At 41.5% G+C, this 23109-nt stretch overlaps 1 protein-coding gene across 1 annotated transcript in view; it reads right to left on the reverse strand.

The window, feature by feature from the left end:
- CSF1R (colony stimulating factor 1 receptor) overlaps positions 1-22795 on the reverse strand; it is a 50298-nt gene extending 27503 nt beyond the window's left edge. Inside the window, exons 1-9 of the mRNA XM_007473859.2 lie at positions 22530-22795; positions 12535-12813; positions 10833-11111; positions 9812-9948; positions 7488-7653; positions 4234-4420; positions 1655-1770; positions 481-601; positions 72-259 (exon numbers count right to left, since the gene is read on the reverse strand). Coding sequence (XP_007473921.1) covers positions 72-259; positions 481-601; positions 1655-1770; positions 4234-4420; positions 7488-7653; positions 9812-9948; positions 10833-11111; positions 12535-12813; positions 22530-22578 — 1522 coding nt within the window. The 5' untranslated portion in view covers positions 22579-22795. The remainder of the gene's footprint in view (positions 1-71; positions 260-480; positions 602-1654; positions 1771-4233; positions 4421-7487; positions 7654-9811; positions 9949-10832; positions 11112-12534; positions 12814-22529) is intronic.
- Between the last annotated feature and the right edge of the window lie 314 nt (positions 22796-23109).

Below are 23109 nucleotides of genomic sequence, written 5' to 3' on the forward strand. Positions count from 1 at the left end.
GTCAGGGGCACCTTGTGAGGGATCATGGGATGCTCACCAGCCCCTTAGAGGGAAGCATGCAGTACTCTTACTTGTTAGGATGGGCCAGAAGCTGTGTGAGTTGTTCCCGACCTTGTTGCTAGCCATGCACATGTAGGTAGTGTTTTCCATCAGGGTTTGGATATGAAGCATACTCTCAACCTTCACTTTGTGAAAGGGCTCCTGGCTCACGACTGAGGCATTGATATCACGCCACAGCAGTACTCTGTCCTGGTTGCACCTGGGGAGGAGGGGAAGAAGGGAATATGGGTCAAAGGGATGAGATCTCAGCAAGGGGATGGGGGGCTCCTCTAAGCCTCTGGGTGGAGAAACGGTAAGTCAAAGGACTTACACCAATGGAATACCATCATCTCCAGCTCATCTAAGCCAAGCCAGAAATGAAAGCATTCTAGTTCTTTTACTTCCAGTGCCATGATTTGAGTCAATGAGTGAATAGTCTACCTTTCTTCCTTGCCAGAACAGCGGTACCACATAATCTCAGGGGCTGGATACCCAAAAGCGATGCAGCGAAGGACATTAGAGATGTTGAATTCTGCCTGCTGGACTTGTACCTCTGGAGGGTCTGAGTACGGAAAATGGAGTAAGACAGAATCAAAGCTAGTGAGGGACTTTGTTTACCTAAGATTCTCCTCCCTTGTATCATTACCAGGAAATACATTGGTTTTGACCACGTGAGGAAGGAGATTGCCCAGACAAAAGTTAAATCCTCATAATTAGTCTTTCTATTTCTTACTCAGCACTCTAGTCTCCTCACTAAGTTCTCTTTTATTGAGTGCTTGTTCCCTTCACTTAACTCCACATCTCTCACTGAGTGCTGATTCTTTTAATGCTCCTTTTACTCCCCATCCTCTTCCCCCAGTCCTTATGCCCTGCACTGCACTTAGACTCTTCACTAAGTGACAATACCCTCATTGAACTCCCCGGGGTCTCTCACTGTCTCCTTTCTCTTACCAAGGCCCCATCCCCTCAAAGATCCTTCATCCTCTTCATTGAACTGAACCTTTATCTCCTCAAGTATCTCCCATCTTTTCACCAAGTCCCTTCCCTTCACTGAGACCCTGCCACCCATTCTGTACTCCATTGCTTCACTGAGTCAAGTCCTTACAATGATACTCCAGACCAAACCAGTCTTTTTAGCACCTGTGCTCCTCATGAGTTATTTGAGCTAATAGAGCTCAATCCAGTAGATGCCCAGTAGAGCTAATCCAGTAATTACATAGTGTAAGGCGCTGAGAGAAATCTTTCCTGTCTGGGTAGGGTAATGGGGGGAGAACAGAGGACAAATAGTTAAAATGGCCTCATTGTCACCTGGGAGGGGGCCTAAAGCCTTTTCTTTTTGAGTATTTGGGGGAAGAAACCAATCCTTAGGCCCAAGTCTCTGTGTATCTTCTCATGGCTTGAGGTAGGATCTAGTTTTCAGTTCTCTAGGGGCAGGCTCACTACTTGATATCTAGGCAGTCTCTCCATCTGCACTGAGCCCATCTGGAACTTACCATTCCCAGGTAGTGTAGGGAGGCTTCAGCAGTATGGGGATGGGGAGCTCCGGCTCCCCAGCTCTAGCTCTAACCCCATCATGACTCCTGCAAGGTTCCCTTAATTTCCCAGAGGCACTCACAGTTTAGGATGACCTCAAAGCTGAGAGAAGCCTTAGCATCCGAGTTTTCAGCATGGAAAGTGTAGTACCCAGCTTCTGACTCTTTCAGGCGAGATAGAGGGAGGGTTGTGTTGAACCTAAAGGGAGTGATGAACATAACCTGCTTCAGAGAGCCAGAAAAAGCACAGCCCTGGAACAACTCTCTTTCTGGTAGTACAGAAGGCCTTTCTCAAACCCGAGGAGCACAGCTAGGCACACAACTATGTGTCCCCTCTTCTGTAGGTGTGGCTATCTCGCAGCTACTAGGATGGAGCATTTATTAATTCAGAGGTGCACACTCCAGACAGACAATGAGTTTAGCATACCCTAAATGGGGATAATGACCACAATCCTCTGAGGTCTCTAAGAAGCACACTACTCCAGTATTATTATTTGCTGGGTAAACTTATTCTTTGTAAGCTATCACAAAAGCAATAGACTGGGCTCCAGAAGATTTGGGTTGGGTATGAGTCCCCCAAAGAAGGCTATTTTTGCAGAAGAAATCACAGGTTGTGACTTGGAATCTCATCTTTGCTTGGTTAGTTAGTTGTTGGTCTTCATACTCAAAGAGGACCAAAATAATATCACTATGGTATTGCCTTTTATCCCATCACTGCCATCTTAGTAAAGAGTTTCTGTGTGGTGAACTTGTTCTTTTTTGTTTGTTTGTTTTACTTTAAACCCTTAACTTCTGTCTTAGAATTGGTCCTTAGTACTGATTCTAAGGCAGAAGAGCAATAAGGACTAGGCAATTGGGGTTAAGTGACTTGTCCAGGGTCAAACTACTAGCAAGTATCTTAGGCCAGATTTGAACCAAGGACCTCCAGAATCCAAGTCTGGCACTCCATCCTCTGAGCTGCCTAGTGCCCTCTCCTTGTTCCTTAATCTTATTTTCTCATCTCTGCCTTTTGGCTTCTCTGGCTTCTTTCAAATCCCAACTAAAATTTCACCTTTTACAGAAAGCTTTTCCCAACCTCTTAATTTTAGTGCCTTCCTCTGTTAATTATTTCCTATATAAATAGTTTGTCCATAGTGGTTTGCTTGTCTCCAGGATTCGATTGTGAACCCCTCCAAAGGCCAAGGATATCTTTTGTCTTTCTGTTTCCCTAACACTCATCTTACTGCCTGACAATGTAATATGTACTTAATAAATGCTTATTGACTGAATAATATTAACATTTAAGAGTCTTTTAATACATATCAGCATATGGAATATTTACCTACCAACCACATGGAATAAAAGCTTTCATGATATAGAAATTCTAGGGGATGAAATTATAATCCTTAGGGGAAAAAATGGGGCACCTGTCATCTTTGACATTTTCTTTGCTATTGGGGTTGTCCCAAAGACACTTTCAAGGACATCTTCCCCCAAAGAGTCTAGCCCATGACTCCATGAGGATTAGCAGGGAAGGCAACTGGACCCAAGAAAAGATAATCCAATTCTGGAGGGAGGAATAAAATAGCACCTCACCCTCTTCCTTGTCCTTTCTCAAATGCTATCAATCTCCTACCATCTCTTCCACTCTTACTCCCTGTAGAGTATGGAGCATCAGAGGGCATTAAAGTACAAAGCTTAGAGATGGCAGCCTATGGACCTCAGGGTGAAGGAAGCACACTCCCTCAGGAGCCGACTCTTTGGGCCAAGTCCTAGACACCTTGCCCTAGGTGCAGTTTTGCTTATTGGTGTTGAGTCCAGACTTGTCAGATACCTTGGTATGACTCCCTGAACAAGAAAAGACTAGGCTTAGGGGAACAGATTTAGAAAGAATGCTACCTAAAGCCATATTAGAAACTTACTCATGTACTGATACTTTTTTGACTTGTAAATAGGTTTCCTTTCTTCTTTTTTTTTAACCCTTACTTTTCATCTTAAAATCAATACTCTGTATTGGTTCCAAGGCAAAAGAGTAGTAAGGGCCATGTAATTGGGGTTAAGTGACTTATCCAGGGTAACACTGCTAGAAAGTATATGAGGCCAGATTTGAATCCAAGTCCTCCCATCTTGGTCTGGCTGTCTATCCACTGAGCCACCTAACTGCCCCCTAGGTTTTCTTTATGTAACTAGATGACCCGCTACGAATGCAGACTGATTAGTCTTTAGGAGATAGAACAAAATGGATGACCTAAAGCAGAGCCCATCAACTTATTTTTTTTAATATTTTGATAATGGTATTGTAATATAATTGATTTCCTTTGTAATCCTATGCATTTTTTATGCATTTTAAAACATCAACATGAGAAGAACTCTGTGGACTTTACCAGACTGCTAAAAGGGACCATTACTCAAAAGTTAAGAACCCTTGACCTAGGATCTCTTCCAGCTCTTATATTCCATAATTCTAGGTAACAGGTCCAGACCTACAAATCCCTAGATTCCCTCCTCCCCACCTTTCTAAGCCTGCTATTCCCTAGGATCTTATTCCTTATGCCTATTGAAGATGAGAAAAAGAAGGCTTGGGAAAGACTCGTCTATGTAGTTAGTCACTTTGGGGATCCACTCCAACTTCTTCTGGCCTTGACCTGAGGTAGGAAGGGAAGAGAAGGGAAAGTGGCAATACCTGTAGGTTGTCTCTGAAATGGAGTTGGGAAGACTGCGCTGGGAGTTGAGAAAGGGGCCATCATAAGTCCAGTTCCAATGAAGCATTGTAGGATAAGTCTCAACACTGACCATCAAGACCAAGTCCTTCCCAACATCCATCTCTAGGCGCAGGCTTTGCTCAGAAGATAGGTTCACATATCCATGCTCTGAAAGAGGGAACATCTCAAGATATAACATTGGTGGAGAGACCTTTTTCATTCATTGGCTGATAATCACTGTTCAGTTGTTTCAGTCATGTCTGACTCTTCATGACCCCATTTGGGATTTTCTTGGCAAAGATACTGGAATGGTCTGCTATTTCCTTCTTCAGATCATTTTATAGATGACCAAATGAGGTAAACAGAGTTAAGTGATTTGCCAAGGGTCACACAGCTAGTAAGTGGCTGAGGCTGGATTTGAACTCAGGAAAATGAATCTTTCTCACTCTAAACCCAGCACTCCATTCATTGTGACACCTAGCTGCCCTCTCAGCTGATAGTCATGTATTCAATTCATTCACTTAATAAACATTTATTAAATGCCTACTAAATGCAGAAGACTGGACTGGAGACTCGGTTGTGACACAGAGATAAATAAGACAGTTCCTACCTTTGTGAAGCTCATATACTCCTAATATTTATTACATTCCTGCTACCCGACAATGCATTTGGTTAAACTTACCCTCTTCCTGGCAGCACTCATCCCATCCCTTAAATCTTGTCTCTGTCCTACTTTCTCTTTACTGTCCTAGAGTCCAGCCTTGACCTGGTTTCAGTCAACATGGCTTGCCTATTTTCCTTAAAACTCCTCTCTGACTATTTCATCCTCTACTCACAAACCTTCTGTGGCTCCTCACTAGCCCTAATCCCCTAATCCTCAATTTGGCACTAACAGTCTTTCACTATCTGGTCCCAACCTCGATTATCTTCTTCTTATTTAAAAACAACAACAACAACAACAAACCCTTATATTCTTAGAATACCAAGTATTGGTTCCTGAGGCAAAAGAGCAGTAAGGGCTAGGCAATTAGGGGTTAAATGACTTGTCCAGAGTTGCACAGCTGAGAAGTATCTGAGGTCACATTTGAACCCAGGACTTTTCACTCCAGGCCTGGCTTTTCTATCCACTGAGTCACCTAGTTGTCTTCTACTTCTTCTGTAAGCAGCCACAGATTGCAAGAGGTCTTTATTCATTTTATTACCTCATTCCCTTTCACTGATTCTCTTCAAATTCTTCAACATCCAGCTCAAGATTACCCATTTTACATCCTGTAAGGTTATCTATCTCTTGTTTGATCATAAAGTCTTTCCTTTTCCAGAGATCTGATGGGTAAACAATTCCTTGCTCCCCTGATTACTTATGGTATTACTCTTTATGTCTAAACCGTGTACCCATTTTGACCTTATCTTGGTATACCATGTGAGGTGTTGGTCTATATCAAGGTCTACCTCTGTGGTGAGGTCATTTGGACCAGTCCACTAACCACTCCAGCACACAAAGACAATTCATTCCTTTCTCTGAGCTTATGTAAACCCTACCTGTAGGCACCATCCATTTGGTGACTTACTTGCCCTATTGTTATATATATAGATATACATATATATATATATATATATATATATATATATATATATATATATATATATATATATATATATATAACCCTTAATTTCTGTCTTAGTAGTAACTCTTAATACAGACAGGGGCTAGGTTAATGGGATCAAGAGACTTGCCAAAGGTCTCATAGCTAGAAAATATCTTGAGGTTAGAATTGAACCCTGGTCCTCCTAACTGCAGACCTGGTGTTCTATCCACTTAACTGCCCCTTGCCCTGTTGTTTTTAGACACCATTCATTGTGTAAAACGTGTCTTTCGTTGCTAGTTTTTTTTAAACAAGTTTTTATGGATGTCTTTTTTTTTACATAGTCTTAGTTTCATCTAGTATTCATTTTCTTTTCATTTTTCCATCAGTAACTCCGCTTGCCAAGATAAACTAGCCCATCACCTGAAATCTCACTACCCTGCAGATTGACTCAGTTTTTATTACTCCTTCTGACCTTCCTCAGTTGCTTCTCCTCTATGCCTAGAGGCTTGGAGGGTAGAGCAATACTTTTAAAAATAGCCTGATTTAACCTAAAAGAGAGCAGAGCTAGGAAGGCAGTAGAGATCTCAATTCACAATGTCAACCCTCTCCCAAGCCTTCCTTTATAGAGGGCTCAGACTTCTTCCAGTAACTCTCCATTTTCTATCAATAGCTCTGCTTGGTTTTTACTCCTTGGATTACGTGCCTTATGCAAAGGTACTCTCAATCTCCCTACCCTTTTATGCTTCTTTTTGTATTTTCCATCATTAGATAGCTCAAGAATGTTGTTATTCGGTTTTTTGTTTTGTCTGATTCTTCGCGACCCTAGTTGGGTTTTTTTTGGCAAAGAGTGCTTTGCCATTTCTTTCTCCAGCTCATTTTATAGATGAGGAAACAAACAAACAGTTAAATGATTTACCTAGGGTCATACAGCTAGTAAATGTCTAAGGTTGATTTTGAACTCAGCTCCTAAGAATAAGGATTACTTGTTGTTGTTGTTGTTTTTCATCTCTATCCCTGGAACTTAATAGAGTGCCTGACACAGAGAAGGCACTTTAAAAATGTTTATTGAATTGAATTGTCCTTCCCCTGGCCCTTTTAAAGAGTCATCTCATATAACAAATAATATTCTTTTAAAGAAAAAAATTAAAAAAGAGGAAAAAATCAGCACAATTGACTAATACAGTGAAAAAATCTGAAAACGTATACAAAAACCAAGGACCTCTCGCCTTCACAAAGGAATGGGTTGCCCTAGTCACATAGCTACTAAGTGTCTGAGGTCACATTTAGACTCAGGAAGAAATATCTTCCTGACTCCAGGCCTTACTCTCTATCCATTGTGCCACCTAGCTGCCTCCAAATGCATTTTAATTATATCGATTTGAACTGAATGAATCCTAATGGCTCCCATTCCTCTTCAGTCCTATCATGTCCCCACCTGTACCCTCCTCTATTCCTTCTGCTGTCACTGTTTCCCAGTCCTGCTCCCTCCTGATGCCTTCCCTCCTTACTTCATCCTCAGCATCCTTAGTATCTCCCAAAATGCCTCCCCCTCACCCCCCCCCAGGGCTCCCTAAAGATCAGCACAACCTCCAGGAAACCCACCACCCAAATCTATCCCACAGTTAGAGGCTGTATTCAGATCTCCTTACCCACCACCTTTAGAACAGTGAAAGAAATGTTGTAGCCCTTAGGGTTGGAAGCATTACAGAAATAAGTGCCCCCATCCTCTGGGCCCACAGCTGGTATGGTGAAGTTGATGGTATTTTGATAGACGTCATCATTAGAATTATAGTCATATTTGTTCAGATAAGAGGTCTGCAGGTAGAATGAAGAGATGATGAGTACCTCAGCCATTGATGGGCTCCAAAAAGCATATCCAAATATCCAAAGGGATGACCTAATGCAGATTTATTGAACTTACATTTGGAAAACTGGTGACTCACGTTTCCCAAATATTCAGGTCCTTTTGACTGGTTTCAATATGTTACATTTTGAATTGGGGTCTCTATTGCCTTTGTATTTCTGTTGACTTTCAGATTTAATCTGTTTATTCATTTGTTATCATTACTCATTAATAATAATTAATAAAGCGGCAAATAGAAGATAGTGAGCCCACTTCAGTCTAAGAAAGACTGAGGACCAGGATTGAACTCTTGACACAGACTGAACTGTGTGGTCTTGGGCAAGTCACTTAAATCTGCAGTGCCCTGGAAGAACTCTCGAAGACACATGAGAGATTGCTCATCTATATCTCCACCAGGTATTCCCCATACAATGAAATAGCACCTCAGTAATATGTCCTCCCTCATCAAAAATTAATTAAGGTTATTATCCTAAATTTCTAATAATGACTCAACATTTTTAACTGTTACTTGATAACAATTCAAATAATAACTCAAATTATTAATAAAAATAGTATAGTATTAATTCAGATTCAAGCTTTAAGATTTACAAAGTATTAGTGCCAGTTATACTATCTTCATTTTGTAGATGAAAAAATTGAGATTTTAAAGATTAAACCAAACAACTGATTTCTACAAGGAGTCACCGCTCCTGCCTCACAGTTTACAGTATAGGCATATTTTTAATAAGCCTGCTTTTCAGGGGTTCAAGTCTCCCTCTTCCTCCCTGCTCAATTGAAAGTTGAATATAGGTCTCTTATCAGTTGTTTTTCAGTTGTGTTGGACTCTTTGTGACCCATTTTGGGGTTTTCTTGGCAAAAATACTGGAATGATTTGCCATTTTCTTCTCCAATTCATTTTACATATGAAGAAACTGAGGTAAACAGGCTTAATTGACTTGCCCAAGATCACATAGATAATAAGTGTCTGAGACTGTATTGGAACTCAAGAAGATGAGTCTGCTGACTTCAGCCCCAGCACTCTATCCACTATGCCACCTCTCTGTCCAAAGTTCCTATCCCCCACACTCAATTCTTTGAAGATTATGCAAAGAATAGCCAATATTTATGTGGTGCTTTAATATTTGCAAAAAAAGTTCTATAAACACTATCTAATCAACATAACAACTCTGGGAGGTGACTCAGTGACCCCTAGGACCACATAGCTAGGAAGTGTCTGTGGCCAGATTTGAACCTAGAGTATCATTACCTCCATTTTATAGCTAAGGAAACCGAGGTAGATAGAGATTAAATGACTTGCCCAGAGTCACATATATTCAATGTTAAAGATAGATTTAAGCTCAGGTCTTCTTGATTCCAAGACCAGTGCAGATGCCACTGAACCATTTTTTTTTTAATCAGGAAAAAGAAGAGGGGGAAAAACACAGACTTGGGAGTCAGAGAATAATTTGCCACTAACTCAGCATGAACCTTTGATGTTCTATCTTCTCTGTTCTAAGGTCTCTTCCAGAACTAAATGATCTAACACTTTATGTAAGTTATTCCTTACATAAAGATCCACAAAGAAAGATGAGCCATATTTGTGAGTGATGAAACTTGAGGCACTCATAATAACCAGAATGTGTGGGGATTTCCCTCACCTAAAGACAGTTAAATACTCTGTGTTTCCATCAGTCAGACCATGGGACCAGATGGACCAATAGTCTAATCTCAGGGGATTTTGTACCTTTAACAAGACCTTCTCTCAATAAAAGTTTCTGATGTATCTACTGGGTGCAAGACACTGTTAAGAACTGGGAAAGTTTATACAACCTACAATTCTTGTCTCTTCGGAGCCCATAGTCTAGGAAGAATGATAAAACACAAACCAAATAACTGAGGTAACATATTACGTGGAAAATATATACATCTGGTTATATCTCACCATTTGGCATTCCGTCCAAAACTGTCCCTTAAGAGAGGGAGTTCTCACTATTTGCTCTGTGTCTTTTAGATCAATTTTTGTTATACCAGTGTCCTGGCCACCCCCATGCCCACCTCTCACCCGAATATCACCAATTGAATATCAATACTTGCAACAACAACAACAAAAAAGATATGGAGAGTTCTCACCTCCTTCTGTTGATGTTTGAAGACAAGATCAAAATGTACATCTGGATTGGTTGCTCTGCAGATAATCTGGACAGGTTCCCCTTGAATCTGCACCAGCTCAGAAGGTTCTAGCCACAGCTTTGGAGGCCCTAAGAGGACTGAAGCCAGCACAGAAGTTAAGATGGTGGAATGAAGCAGAAAACAACCTTAGCGTTTTGACCCCCAGCATCATTTTACAGAGAAGGAAACTGGGACCTAGAGAGGGGAGTGACAGTCATGGAACTGAGGATAGTGTGAGTGTATGGATATGTGTGTGTGTGTATGTACACATATATGTGTATATTCTATATAGTGCTTTCAGATTTACAAAGCTCTTTATAATTATTATCTTATTGATCTTTATAACAATCCTAGAAGGTTGGTGCTGTTATGATCCCCATTTTATGGCTGAGGAAACTGAAGTAGGTCAATATTCTCCTTAACAGATTACTGGGCAGTAACTTGCCCAGAGACACTGGCCTAATAAAAGTATAAAGCTGGGTATAAACCATGGTCTTCCTGACTCCAGGTCCAGCATTGGCTCTATCCAATGCACCCACCACCTAGTGCCTCTGGATTTTTTCTCAGAAAAGATTCAAGAGGACAAGGTCCTCCTTGGGCCTCATTTGACATATTCTCCATTCCTCTAAGGGTTTCCAATTAGCCTCATCAACCACTCCTTACCCTGCCACTTCCATTAAAAAAAGCAAAAACCTTACCTTCTTTCTTAGTATTAATTCTAAGATAGATTGGCAAGGCCTAGGCAACTGGGGATAAGTTACTTGCCCAGAGTCACACAGCTAGGAAGGATCATTGGCCAGATTTGAATTCAGATCCTCTGGACACCAAGCTTGGCACTGTGTTACCTAGCTGCCCCTCTGCCACATCCTATTTCCTTTAAGGATTACTAGTTTCCAATTAGCATCATTAGTCATCCCTCACACTGCTACCTTTATGAAATTGTTTATTATATCTCCCCTCATCTCTCTGGCCATCGAGTTACCTTTATCCACAATCAGAGAGATCTTTGAGGAGTATTTGCTCTTTCCTCCAACCACAGTCTTACAGCGGTAATCCCCTCTGTGGATGAACTGGACCTTTTGGATAGTGATGCCCTTCCGAGAGTCAAAGGTGTAGTGGCTCCGGAAAGGTTTTCCATAGCTGTGTTCCAGAGATACCCAAGGCTCTGCTGTGGGATCTGTTATCCGACATGGCAGCAGCACATCACTGTCCTCCTCAGCAGTGACCTCACTGTGAGGGACGCTCCAAAGATTTTCTGGATCTGTCCAGAGGAACAATCAAATGGGAGAACAAGGTAGAAGGGGCAGAAAACAGAAGGGTCAGTGCATCAGGGAAAGAAATTGCAGGGGAAGCCAGGGGTTAGTGGAGGGGGCTGTCCACATGGTTTAAAGGGACCCTGACTACCTGCTGATTCCCTTCACAGGCCACAGAGCACTTTAGCTCCCTGTGGTCTAAGGCACTCAGCACTGTATATTCTCCCTCTGGGGGCTGATATTCTTTGTGGGTGTGAGTCTAGAGGGCAGTCCAGCCCTGTGATTTCATCACTCTTAAGAATTTTGGGTGCGAAAATCTTTTAGTGATACAAAGACACACTTAGAACTCATGCTAAGGCTGCTTCCTCCATACCCACCCTCCCCAAAAGCACTTCATCCCAGTGCTTCTCTCTATTAAATTAAAAAAAAAAACCTTACCTTCCATTTTAGAATCAATATTGTGTATTGATTCCAAGGCAGAAGACAGTAAAGACTAGGCAATTAGGGTTCAGTGACTTGCTCAGGGTCACATAGCTAGGAAGTGTCTGAGGCCACATTTGAACCTCCCATCTCTGGGTCTGGCTCTGTATCCCCTGAGCCACCTAGCTGCCACCCCTAAAATTTTAAGCTATCCAAGGTTGTCAAACTTTATATCTCTGCCAGAGCCAGATTACTGTTCACATGTTTTATATATATCTATATTTATTGCAATGTGAATTTTGGTGAAGTCTTTATTTCCCCCAATTCCCCACCCAAGCATTTCTTTATCCCTGAGCCAGCCTGGGATTCCTAATTCTGTTTTGCAAGGCTTCATGTTCCAAAGGCTATATTTTCTTTCTGTCTCTTAACATCTGTTGTTTTTGTTCCATTAGTCCACTCTGGCCCAAGGCTGGGTTAAAGGCTAGAAGGGACAAGGAACCAACAATCTGCAGAGTGAGTGGCAGGAAGTGGTTAGCTGAAGAGTGAACATTGGCTTTAGATCAGCTGGTCAAGTCTGCCCTGGAGGATCAGGGCCCCTTATAATTTCTTCTTCCTAGGTCAGACCATTTTTTATCACAGGGAAACTGAGGCACCATGAAAGTTCTAACTAGTGGGTTCAATTTTGGGGTCTTAGAGAGGTGAAGAGTTTCTTATTGTAATTTACCAGAAAGAGTCCTCAATGACAATAAGAAGACCTGGAAGTAGTGAGATAGAGAAGAAATTTGGAGATGATAGAAAAGGGTTATGACTGGGGATAGGAAGAGATTAATGGGATGGGGTAGAGACCCAACTGTCCTAAAAAGAAACCAATCCATTAGTTAAAGGTCAACCCTATTTGCTCCTTTTTCCCATACCCATGTCTACCCCACACTGAAGGTCTCTGATAGAACCCAGTTCTGGGGAGAGCCCAGGGAAGGAGCATTGAAGATGTTGGACTCTCAAGTCCCATACCTTTCACATAGAGATGCAGGGAGGCGGTAGAGTTGTCCCCGTTTGAGTTTTCTTCCCCCTTTTCCAAACATTGGTAGGTGCCTGTATGACTAATTGTAGAATTGATGATACTAAGGGTGCTGAGGTTGCCCATGGTGTCCTGAATCCAGCCATTGGTGTGCAAGTTCACATCACTGACCCAGTCCACATTGGCATTGCCCTCACAGCGAAGAGTTATAGTTGATCCACGTTCCACCACCAGATTTGGACCACTGGGCTCAATCATGGGAGTTGCCTGACCTGGAGGACAGGAGGAGAGATTGTTATAATTTAAGATGGGGAAGGGCACTCCAAAATGTCAGGAATATCCAATCCCTTTGAAAGAGGAGTATGGATGATTAAAGACAATATTTCTCTAACTGAATTATCATCTGTTATTTGCCTTACTGTTATTTATTGGTATCACAGAATTATGTAATTTTTAGAACTGAAAAGGACCTTAGAAATCATAGCGTACCATTCCACCCCCCCCCCCCACCTTATTTTAGAGAGAAGGAAACTAAGGCCTACAAGTAAGGAGAAACTTGCTTGAACTAAAAAGGATCAAAGCAGGGGATTAAATCCAGATTGTCTGATAGAAATACTCTGTATATAAGATAGCTCCCCCAAATAGTCCATGAGCTCCATGGAGGAAGGATTCATATCTTGGCTAAACTTTGCTTCTCTGTGTTTTCAAGATGCTGCTTTCTCTTTCTTTTCCCTCCTGCCTGACCACTCCTTTCCTTTGCTGGCTCCTCTATCACTCCCTCTAACTGTGAGTGCACCTCAAGACTCCATCCTCTTCTCTACATTCTCTCCCAGGGACTTCTTCCATTCCCATGAGTTTAATTATTTCTGTACAGAAGTTTCAAATTATCTCCTGAACTCCATTACCATATGTCAATTGGACGTTTCAAACTCGACATGTCCATTACAGAATTCTTTATCTTTCCTTCCTGACCTATCCTTTGACTGTCCTATTTCTTTAGATGGTACCATCATTCTTCCATTCTCTCATGATCGTAATCTAAGTCTCATCCTAGATGGAAGGTAAGGGTTTCTTTAAATTACATTAAAAATAAGCATGTTACTTCTTTTTTTTTTTTAATCCCTTACCTTCCATTTTAGAATCAATTCTATGAATTGGTTCCAAGATAGAAGTAGAGGGCTAGGCAGTGGGAGTTAAGTGATTTATCCAGGGTCACACACCTAGGAAGTTTCTGAGGTCAGATTTGAACCCAGGACCTCCTGTCTCTGGACCTGGTTCTCAATCCACCTAATTGACTCCTGCATATTACTTTCAAAACTTTCAAAGCTGTACTGCTTCTCTGTGCTTTCTTCTGGTTGCCTTTAGTTCTGTTATGTGCACTTAAAAAAAGATATTTCTATGGTCCCCACTTTTTTTTTTCTGGCGTCATCACTACTGTTAGCCTTCCTCCTCCTCCTTAAAAAAGTTAAAAGGAGAAAAGAGAAAGAACCTGTGATGGGGCTGGGAGGCCCTTGTAACAAATAAGCACAGTTAAACAAAATGAATCCACACAATGGGCATTATCTAAAATGAATGTCTTTTTCTGCATCATAACTTCATCATCTCTGTCAGAAAGAGGATTACACACTTCATCATCAATCTTCTGGATGAGTCATGATTAGTCATGACCATTGACTATGGTCAATTATTGCATCAATCGGAGTTCTTAATGTTTTTGGAAGTTGTTTTTGTTTACAATGCTGTTGTCCTCATATGAACTGTTCTGCTAGTTCTGCCTGCCTCGCTCTGTCTCAGTTTATACTATGCAGGATTCTCTGAAATTATGTTTCATTATTTCTTATAGCATGATACTATTCCAATGCATTCATGTTATATAACTTTTTAACCATTTCCCCTAGTTGACAGGCACACTCTTAGATTCTAGGTCTTTTCCTACCCTCCTCCTGCCCCCTTTTAACCTCTTTATGATCAGGAAGTTTGTTTTACTGCAGATTATACTCTCCCCTTTTGGGGCTATTCCTGCCCTGCCCTGCTCATTTCTCTGTGCATTTGATATATTTCAACATCAAATCAGGTTTGTGTGTGTTTGTATGATCAGTTCTCTTCTGTCTATTTCATATAAATGTGAAATTCATCATATGTCCACTCTCCTCTCCCCTTTCGCCATGTTTATGTACATTTCTCATCAATCGTTGGTGATAAAACCTACCTATTTCTCCCACCTCTTTATATTAGTGTATTCTTTTTCCCCTCCCTTTTCTCTCCCTTCTTAAAAACTTCTGTATAAGACTAATCCACCTTCAGGGCTTCTGTTTTTCTTAACTCCCTCAAAAACTCTTTGAGAACACTTAAAAATATTTGAAAACACCTCAGAATCAAAGTTCTTGTTTTAAAAAACCCTTAGAATCATAATGTGTATTGGTTCTGAGGCAGAAGAGTGGTAAGGGCTAGGCAATGGGGGTTAAGTGACTTGTCCAGGGTCACATAGCTAGGAGGTGTTTGAGGTCACATTTGAACCCAGGACCGCCCATCTCTAGGTCTGACTCTCAATCCACTGAGCTACCCAGCTGCCCCCCCCCCCCATCCCCAGATCAAGGTTCTGAAAGGACACATTTCTTCTTCTCCTAGTAGAATGCTAACATTATGTTACTCTTGACTTCTGTTTATTTCAAAGTTCCTGCTGAGCTTCTGTTTTTATCATCAGAAATGATGGAAATTTCCTTATTGCATTATAGGTCTGTTTATATCCAGCTTTCCAGGGCATTATACTTGGTGCTTTTTGCAATAATACATTCCAAGATTTCTTCTCAAATGACATTTTTTCTTTTAAGTCCTCCTATTTCCAATCATACATGGTTCTTTTTCCTACCTGGATTATTGCTATAGCCCGAAGCACATCTTCCTGTCTCAAGTCTCTCCCCAGCAACTTAGTCCAGCAACTAAAATGATTTCTCTTTCTTTCTTTTTTCTTTAAAACCCTTACCTTCTGCCTCGAATCAATACTAAGTATTGGTTCCAAGGCTGAAGAATGTAAGGGTTAGAAAATTGGGGTTAAGTGACTTGCCCAGGATCACACAGCTAGGAAGTATCTGAGGCTAGATTCGAGCTCAGGACTGTCTTTAGGCCTGGCTTTCTACCCACTGAGTCATCTAGCTCCCCCTCAAAATGATTTTTTTAAAGTTTAATTCTGACTATGTCATTCCCCTACTCTATGGCTATCAGTAGTTTCTTATTAATTCTAGGATCAAAAATAAAATCGTGTTTGGCTTTTGAAGCTCTTTACTTACATCTTGGCCCCTTTCTACCTTTTCAGTCTTTTTTTTTCACTTTACTTCTTTCCTCAGACTCTATGACCCAGAAGCTCTGCTCTTTTTGCCCTTCTTCTCCACATAGCATTCTGTCTCCTGAGTAAACCTTTACAGTATCCTCCATGCTTTCAATGCTTTCTCTTCCTCCTTAACTCCCAGCTTTCTTTAAGACTTGGCTGAAATCCTGCTTTTTGCAAAGGGCCTTTCCTAGTCCATCCCATTGCTAGCACTTTCCCTCTCAAACTGCCTCCCTTTTCACACTGCATATGTGAACTATGTATGTGCGTTTTTTCAGTTGTTTTCATTTGTGTCTGACTTTGTGACCCTGTTTGGGGTTGGGATTTTGTTTTTGTTTTTTTGGCAAAATCGCTGGAGTAGTTTGCCATTTCTTTTTCCAGTTCATTTGGTAGATGAGGAAACTGAGACAAACAGGGTTAAGTTAGCCCATGTCACCCAGATAGTGTCTGAGCCTAATTTGAACTCAAGTCATCCTCTCTCCAGGCTGGTAACTCTATCTGCTTAGTGGATCAATATATACATAGATCCGCTAAGTGGTGTAGCAGAGATATATATATATATATATTTTTCTTTTAATATATATTGTTGTCTATATATTGTCTTCCCATTCCAATGTAAATTCCTTGAGGGGCAGTTATTTTTGCTTTTCTTTATCTCTCTGGTACTTAGTCCAATGGTCCAATGCCTGGCATATAGGAAACATTTACTAAATATGTGTTGACCGACTGGATTTATAGTAGCTACTGATGCATCATCCTGTGTTATCCGGATTGTGCTTTTTTTTCATTCACACTGGAGCTCTGGATTTGAGCTATGACATTCCTAGGATTTTTACTTTAAGAGATTCTTTCAAGGGGTGATTAGTAGATTCTTTCTGTCTTCATTTTGCTCTCTGGTTTGGACATGCCTAAATGACTGAACCACCACCACCACCAAATCTAATACATTTAAATATTTTTATTTCTTGAAATATTTTCTCTAGGCTCTTTTTGGAAAAAAATCATAGTTTTCAGGGAGTCTAACTATTTTTCCCAATAAATTTTTTATCGATAATCTTTTGTTTCTCTGTCACCTAAGTTTTCCCCAAAGGAAATGTTTCCTTCTTAAATCAAGGGAGCAATCCCTAATAATGAAGGTTTCTTTTTAAATTAAACTATTTTTCTTCTTCCCAACTACATGTAAAGACAAATTATAACAGTTTAAAAATTTTTGAATTTTAAATTCTTTCTCTCCTCCTTTTCCCCTTCATTGAGAAGGTGAGCAATTTGATGTAGGCCATATATGCATAGGCATGCAAAATACATTTCCATATTACTTGGGTTGTGAAAAAATATAGATCAAGAAATTAAAAAAAAAAAAGAGGAGAAAATTAATAAAATTAATCTAATTAAAAAATCTGCCAATGTATGTATGCAGTGTTCCACATTGGCAGACCACCTCCTCCCCATCTCTGTAAAGGAGCTGAGGGAGATGCTTTCTCATATCTAGAGATACACTAGAGCCAGCTTGAATTGACTTGTGAGAGCTAACTGTTAAAATTTGAGCGTCAGCATTGACATTTTGGAAATCAATTGGCAAAAGCTACAAATTGAGGCTGGATTTATTGCTTTCCCGATTGTCTAGCCTTAAGCAAGTAATGGGGAAAAAATGTGTCATACCTACATTTTTTCCTCAGAGAACTGGTTGTCAAATACTTGCTAGCACACTTTTTTATTTTTTATTTTTATATATTTATTCATTTTAACCTTTACTTTCTGTCTTATTATTTCTGTGTATTAGTTCCAAGGAAGAAGAGCCATAAAGGCTAGACAATGGGGGTTAAATGACTTGCTTAAGGTCACACAGCTAGGAAGTGTCTAAGGCCAGATTTAAATCTAGGACCTCCTATCTCTGGGACTGGATCTCAATCCACTGAGCCACCCAGCTGCCCCCTTTTTTAAATAAAAAAAATTTTTCCCCACACCATTGCTCTTATCTCTTCTTTGGGGTCAGACTTGTACTTTGTCATTTTTAACCTTCATTTTCTATTCTTTTGTGTTTTTGCTCTTGGTCAGGTTTCTGGCAGCCAGGGCTCAGGGATAAGCCAGGGGAGAGAGGCTGAAAAGTGAAGAGGATGAGAGAGAAAAGCAGTTAAGGTTAGGAGCTCCTTTCTGTTTTCTTTTAAGGAACTTTTCTTGAAGGGAGAAAGGAGAACCTGAAACCTCTGGTCCTGCGCTTTAGGGAGAAGGACTTTTCCTGCCCCAAGTCAGCACTTTTTAGGGGTTGTAAGGGAGGGGGATAAGTGCTGCCTAAAATTAAAGGAGGATGGGAGGAAGTGAGAGCTGAATCAGTGCCTTGGATAGGGGCCCAAAGAGTCTTCAAATGGCTGCTATGGGGCCGGAAGCACATGGCCTTCCTCTAGGTCTTAGAGCCTATGCTTCTATTCAGGCCCACAGCACTTCCCACACATATTCTCTCACTTCTGCTTTGAGCACGCCCCATCCATGCAGCCCGGAGCCCACTCTTTGTGCTGCCTGTGACTTTCCCTCCCACTTATAACTAGCCCAAGCCCTATATTCCTAGAACCCATGCCAGGGGGTATAACGACCACCCCAAAAGAACTAAACTTGATGGGCAAGTGAGTCAGTAGAGACACAGGCAAGTGCTCAGGCTGGGTAGCCCAGTTTTGTCCTATCGATGACCCAGGCTAACCCCAATGGCAGGATTGGGCCCCTCTGGGGATAAAGGACACCTCTGGGTCTCTTTGGAGAGGTCTTTAGCTAGGAATCAGGACAACTGCCAACTAGGTCTTGCCAATAAGCCATTTGCTGACCTTGGGTAAATCTCTTTCCTTCCTCAGGGATAAACTGGAGGTGTTGGACTAAATTGCCTCTGGCTCTTCCTAGCTTTAGAAGCTATATTTCCTGACTTCCTTCAAGCTTCCCTAAAATTCTACCCACCACAAGAAGCTTTTCCCAGACCTTCTTAATGCTCAGACCTTTCTGAGATTGCCTCCAGTTTACCCTCTCCTGTGTATACCTTGTTCGTATGTATGTTTGCCTGCCTGTGGCTCCACTCTATGGGCTGCCTTCCTGCTCCCCATTAGATTATGGGTTCCTTGAGGGCATGAACTGTTTTTGCTTTATTTTAAGTCCTCAATTCTCAGCACAGTTCCTGGTGCACAGAGAGTACTTTCTACATTCGTGTGGACCTGACTTCTGATGAATGGCTTGTCTCTGAGTGCTTCCTTCTGGCACCATTTGGAGGAGAAGAAGGGGACAGTTTAAGGACCTCTTTGGGCCTCTTTCCTGTTCTCTTCATCAAAATATTGAAAGAAACTGAGGGCTCTGTTCACTTCCTGCCCAATTCATGAAGTTGTCGTGTCCATCTCAGAAAGCACTCTCGTGCAGAATGAGATTGACGTAATGAGTTCGTCACTTGAAGCTTCATCCTTCCCCTTGTCCCTCCATGGTGACTCAAGGGAGGAAAAGTTAGCAAGCCCCTTGCTCCTTCTGCCATGCATTTGTGAACCACTGACCGACCACCTCTCACAATTCTATCCCCAGCCAAGTTTTATCTTTTCCCTTTCCTTCAAACTGCCTGGCATCGATTCCCTGAACCCTTCCCCATTCCCCAGCAACTTATATAGGAACCTGGGAGAGCCTTTTTCCAACTCCGCCATCACTTAGTTGCCTGAGAGTAGGATTGAGAAGGGAGCCTCATTGGAACGATACTGCAGTGTAAGAAGTGATGAGCGGGTTAATGAAGAAAACAATAACAGCACTGAAAGACATGTGTGAAATTCTGAAAAGCAAAATTAGAACCAAAAGAACATTCTATACAGCTATAGAACTCGGGTTTGAAGAATAACTTGTGAATGTCTACCTCCAGTGGTAAATGGTAACTTAAAACATGGAAGACGTAGTTTATTCATACTTTTTTTTTGGGCAAGCAATGCCTCTTCTAAGGTGAGGAAAGGAGGAAGGGAGAAATTTAGTGTAATCAACAAATAAATTAATTTTTTTAAAAATAAGGAGGGAGATTGCTCTATAGAAAAATGAATAATATGGACATAGATATCAAGTGATAGCATTTGTACAACCCAGTAGAATTGCTTGTCAGCTCTGAGACAGGGGAGGGAAGAGGGGAGGGGAAAATAAATCTTGGAAACAGGGAAAAATATTTTAAAAATTAATAAATAAATAAAAATTTTAAAAGAAAAAGAAAAATAAGGAGGGGAGTTTCATCTACTAGTGAAAAGACAACTGGTCTTATGGTTAGAAGGCCTGAATTCGAGACCTGCTCCCACATTTATTAGCTGTCAGTAAATTGTACCACTTAATTAAACCTTGGTTTACTTATCTGTAAAACAGAGAGAATAATGTTTCCACTACCTTCCTTGACAGGGTTATTGTGAAGGAAAAAGGAATTGTGATTCTTAAGATTCCATAGGAATATGAGGTCCTGCTATTGGCCATGTCCCTCAACTTCAGCATTTCTGTAGGTTCAGAGCTGAAGAACTTGAAATTAGAATGAAGGAAAAAGAAAACAATCCCTAATAAATAGTCCAGCAAATCCACTCATTCATTCATTCATTTATTAGAAGAATTTTGGAGCTAAGAGAGATCTTCGGGATTATTGAGTTTTACAGAAGAAACTGAGACTCAGAGAAGGTGGTGATTTGTACAAGGGCACCTATGGGCAACCAGGTGGAGTCATCTTCCTGAGTTCAAATCTGGCCTCAGACACTAGCTGTGTGACTTTGGGAAAATCATTAACCCTTTTGGTCTTAGTGTCCTCCTCTGTAAAAGGAGCTGGAGAAGGAAATGGCAAACCAGTATCTTTGGCAAGGAAACCCTAAATAGGGTCATGAAGAGTTATACATGACTGAAATGACTGAAAAAAACCCCATACCTTAGTACTAAGTGACTGATTTGAGGTTTACTTAAAGCAGTGTGACAGTGAAAAAACTGGATGAATTTGAAATCAGAGGGTCTTGGTTTAAGTTCCAACTCTGGTACTTAAAACTTGAGTGACCTTTGATCTTAGACAAGTCAGGTTCCTACTCTGGGCTTCAGTTTCCCCATAAAATGAGGATCCTTTGAATCACTGGACTCCCTGAAAACATGATGAAAAAACAAAAGTTTGAATCTCTAAGGATCCTTCTGACTTTGATCCATTCCATGCACCTTTATTGATTGCCTAGTACCAGACACTGGGCTAGGCAAAGTGCCTAGCTACCTAAACTGGTATTATGGATAGAACACTTGACTTAGACTTCAGAAAACCTAGATTCAAATCTAGCCTCAGATATTTGCTGCTGAACATCTCTGGGAAAATTACTTCGCATCTCTGTGCCTTACTTTCTTTCCTCACCAGAAAAATGAGGGGACTAGACGTGACAGCTTTTAAGGTCTCTTCCAGCTCTAAATTATTATTATTTGCCTAGCCCTGTAAAAAGTGGTGGATATAAATAAAAAGAACTAAATTATCTTTATGTGCCTATATCTATATGCACCATTACCCAGATTTCCTCTGGGATATAGCCTGAGAACCAGGGAGGCTCCCAATGTCCCCACCATCTGCCCCTTTGTCTCTTACATGCTGATCTCCCACAAGCTGTGTGACTTTGGATTTTGGAGCTGGCTCCCTCTCCCAGGCAAATCTAGTTTCCTTCCTTCTCCCCTGGCTCCTGACACATGCCCATGGTCCTCTAAGGGGACTGAAAGTTTTGTTCTGAAAGTGGTCTCCCCATAGACCTTCAGTCTTTGGGTGATTCTCTTGGCAGAGAAATCTCTTCTAGAAAGTGTGTCTCAGCCCACAAAGACAATGCCCAGGCCTCTGTCTGTTCCCTCTGTCCCATTTGTCCTGCTTGCAGCCCCTCAGAAATCAGAGGCCCCAGAATCCTTGGCTTATCCAAGGCTCTGTTTTTTTACTATCCACCACTGCCTCTTACCCACGTCTCTCTACTCAAAGTTCTCACATTGTCTCCTCTTTCCACCGCAGCCCAATTACTTATTCCCTTTAGTCCTTTACTCTCTTCCATTGTCCCAGATGGTCAGAACTGGAAGTGCTCTTAGATATCACCTAGTATCAGGGGCTCTTAACTTTTTCTATGTCAAAGCAATCTGGTGAAGCTTTTTTACCCCTCCTGACAATGATGGTTCTGAATGCCTACAATAAAATATATAGGATTACAAAGGAAACTAAAGGTTAGCAAAAATAAATATGTGATTTTTTTCCCCAATTCAAGTTTGCAAATGCCTGAAATCCATTCTCTGATCTAGCTTAAGCTCCTCATTTTACAGAGAGGGAAACTGAGATTCAGAGAAGGAAAGTGACTAGCCCAAGGTCCCACAGTTAGTAGAAGAAACAGGACTAAAACCCAGGTCATCTGCTATGGACCACTCCCACAACATTCCCTTTCTTATTTTATCTCTGTTCTCCTCCCCTGGATTCCACAGAACCCCCACCCAAGCTACTCTCTGCAGGGTATTTGCCATGTCTATAGCTATCACAGGCTGCTGGAGAAAAGGGTACACAGTCTGGAAATTCCACTTTGTAACCTAGACTTTTAAAACCTCATACAGGGAGCTAGTCTCTGGAGATGCCCCAGGAGTCCTGGCGGGGTTCTGTCTCCCAGCCTTGCCCCTAATCCCTGTCACAGCTCTTTTGCCACTTACTGTGCCAGACGACCACTGCCATCAGTGGTATCAGGATCCCAGGAGCCATGACCTCTGGAGAGAAGGGAGTACCTTGTCCAGGGCTTGAAGCCCTCTCCTGCTTGGAGTGGGCTAGTGGAGATGAGAACCGAAGATCTGTCTTGACACACTATCAGTTTTTTGATACGGGCCTCCTCCTTCTCTGAGAAACTTCTCCTTTTTTGCACTGGGCTGTGTGACCACAGGGTTTGGAAATTGAGTCTAAGAAGAAAAACAATCTTGGAAGTATTACCCATGACCCCAGTGGGAAGTGGGCTGCTTTGGGGGTGGAGCCAGGCTTCTGTTCCTCTGCTTAGGACCTTGATGGCCATGGGGTAGGGGGAAGCTTAGACATGATGGGGCCCCTCTCCACAGCCCTGGTGGCCTCATTGGAAGTATTGGAAAGGAATAGTCATTGACACCAACCTGGGTGTCAACAAGGTTGCAAGTGACAGAACCATAACAAACAGCTTCAGGCCAATTGTAAGAGTCAAAGAAACAAACCCAGTCTCCTGACATAGGATCTGAAGAGAAAAATTAAGCCAAAAGATTGACTGTCAGA

Source organism: Monodelphis domestica, chromosome 1 (assembly GCF_027887165.1).
Source record: "Monodelphis domestica isolate mMonDom1 chromosome 1, mMonDom1.pri, whole genome shotgun sequence".
NCBI lineage: Eukaryota > Metazoa > Chordata > Mammalia > Didelphimorphia > Didelphidae > Monodelphis > Monodelphis domestica.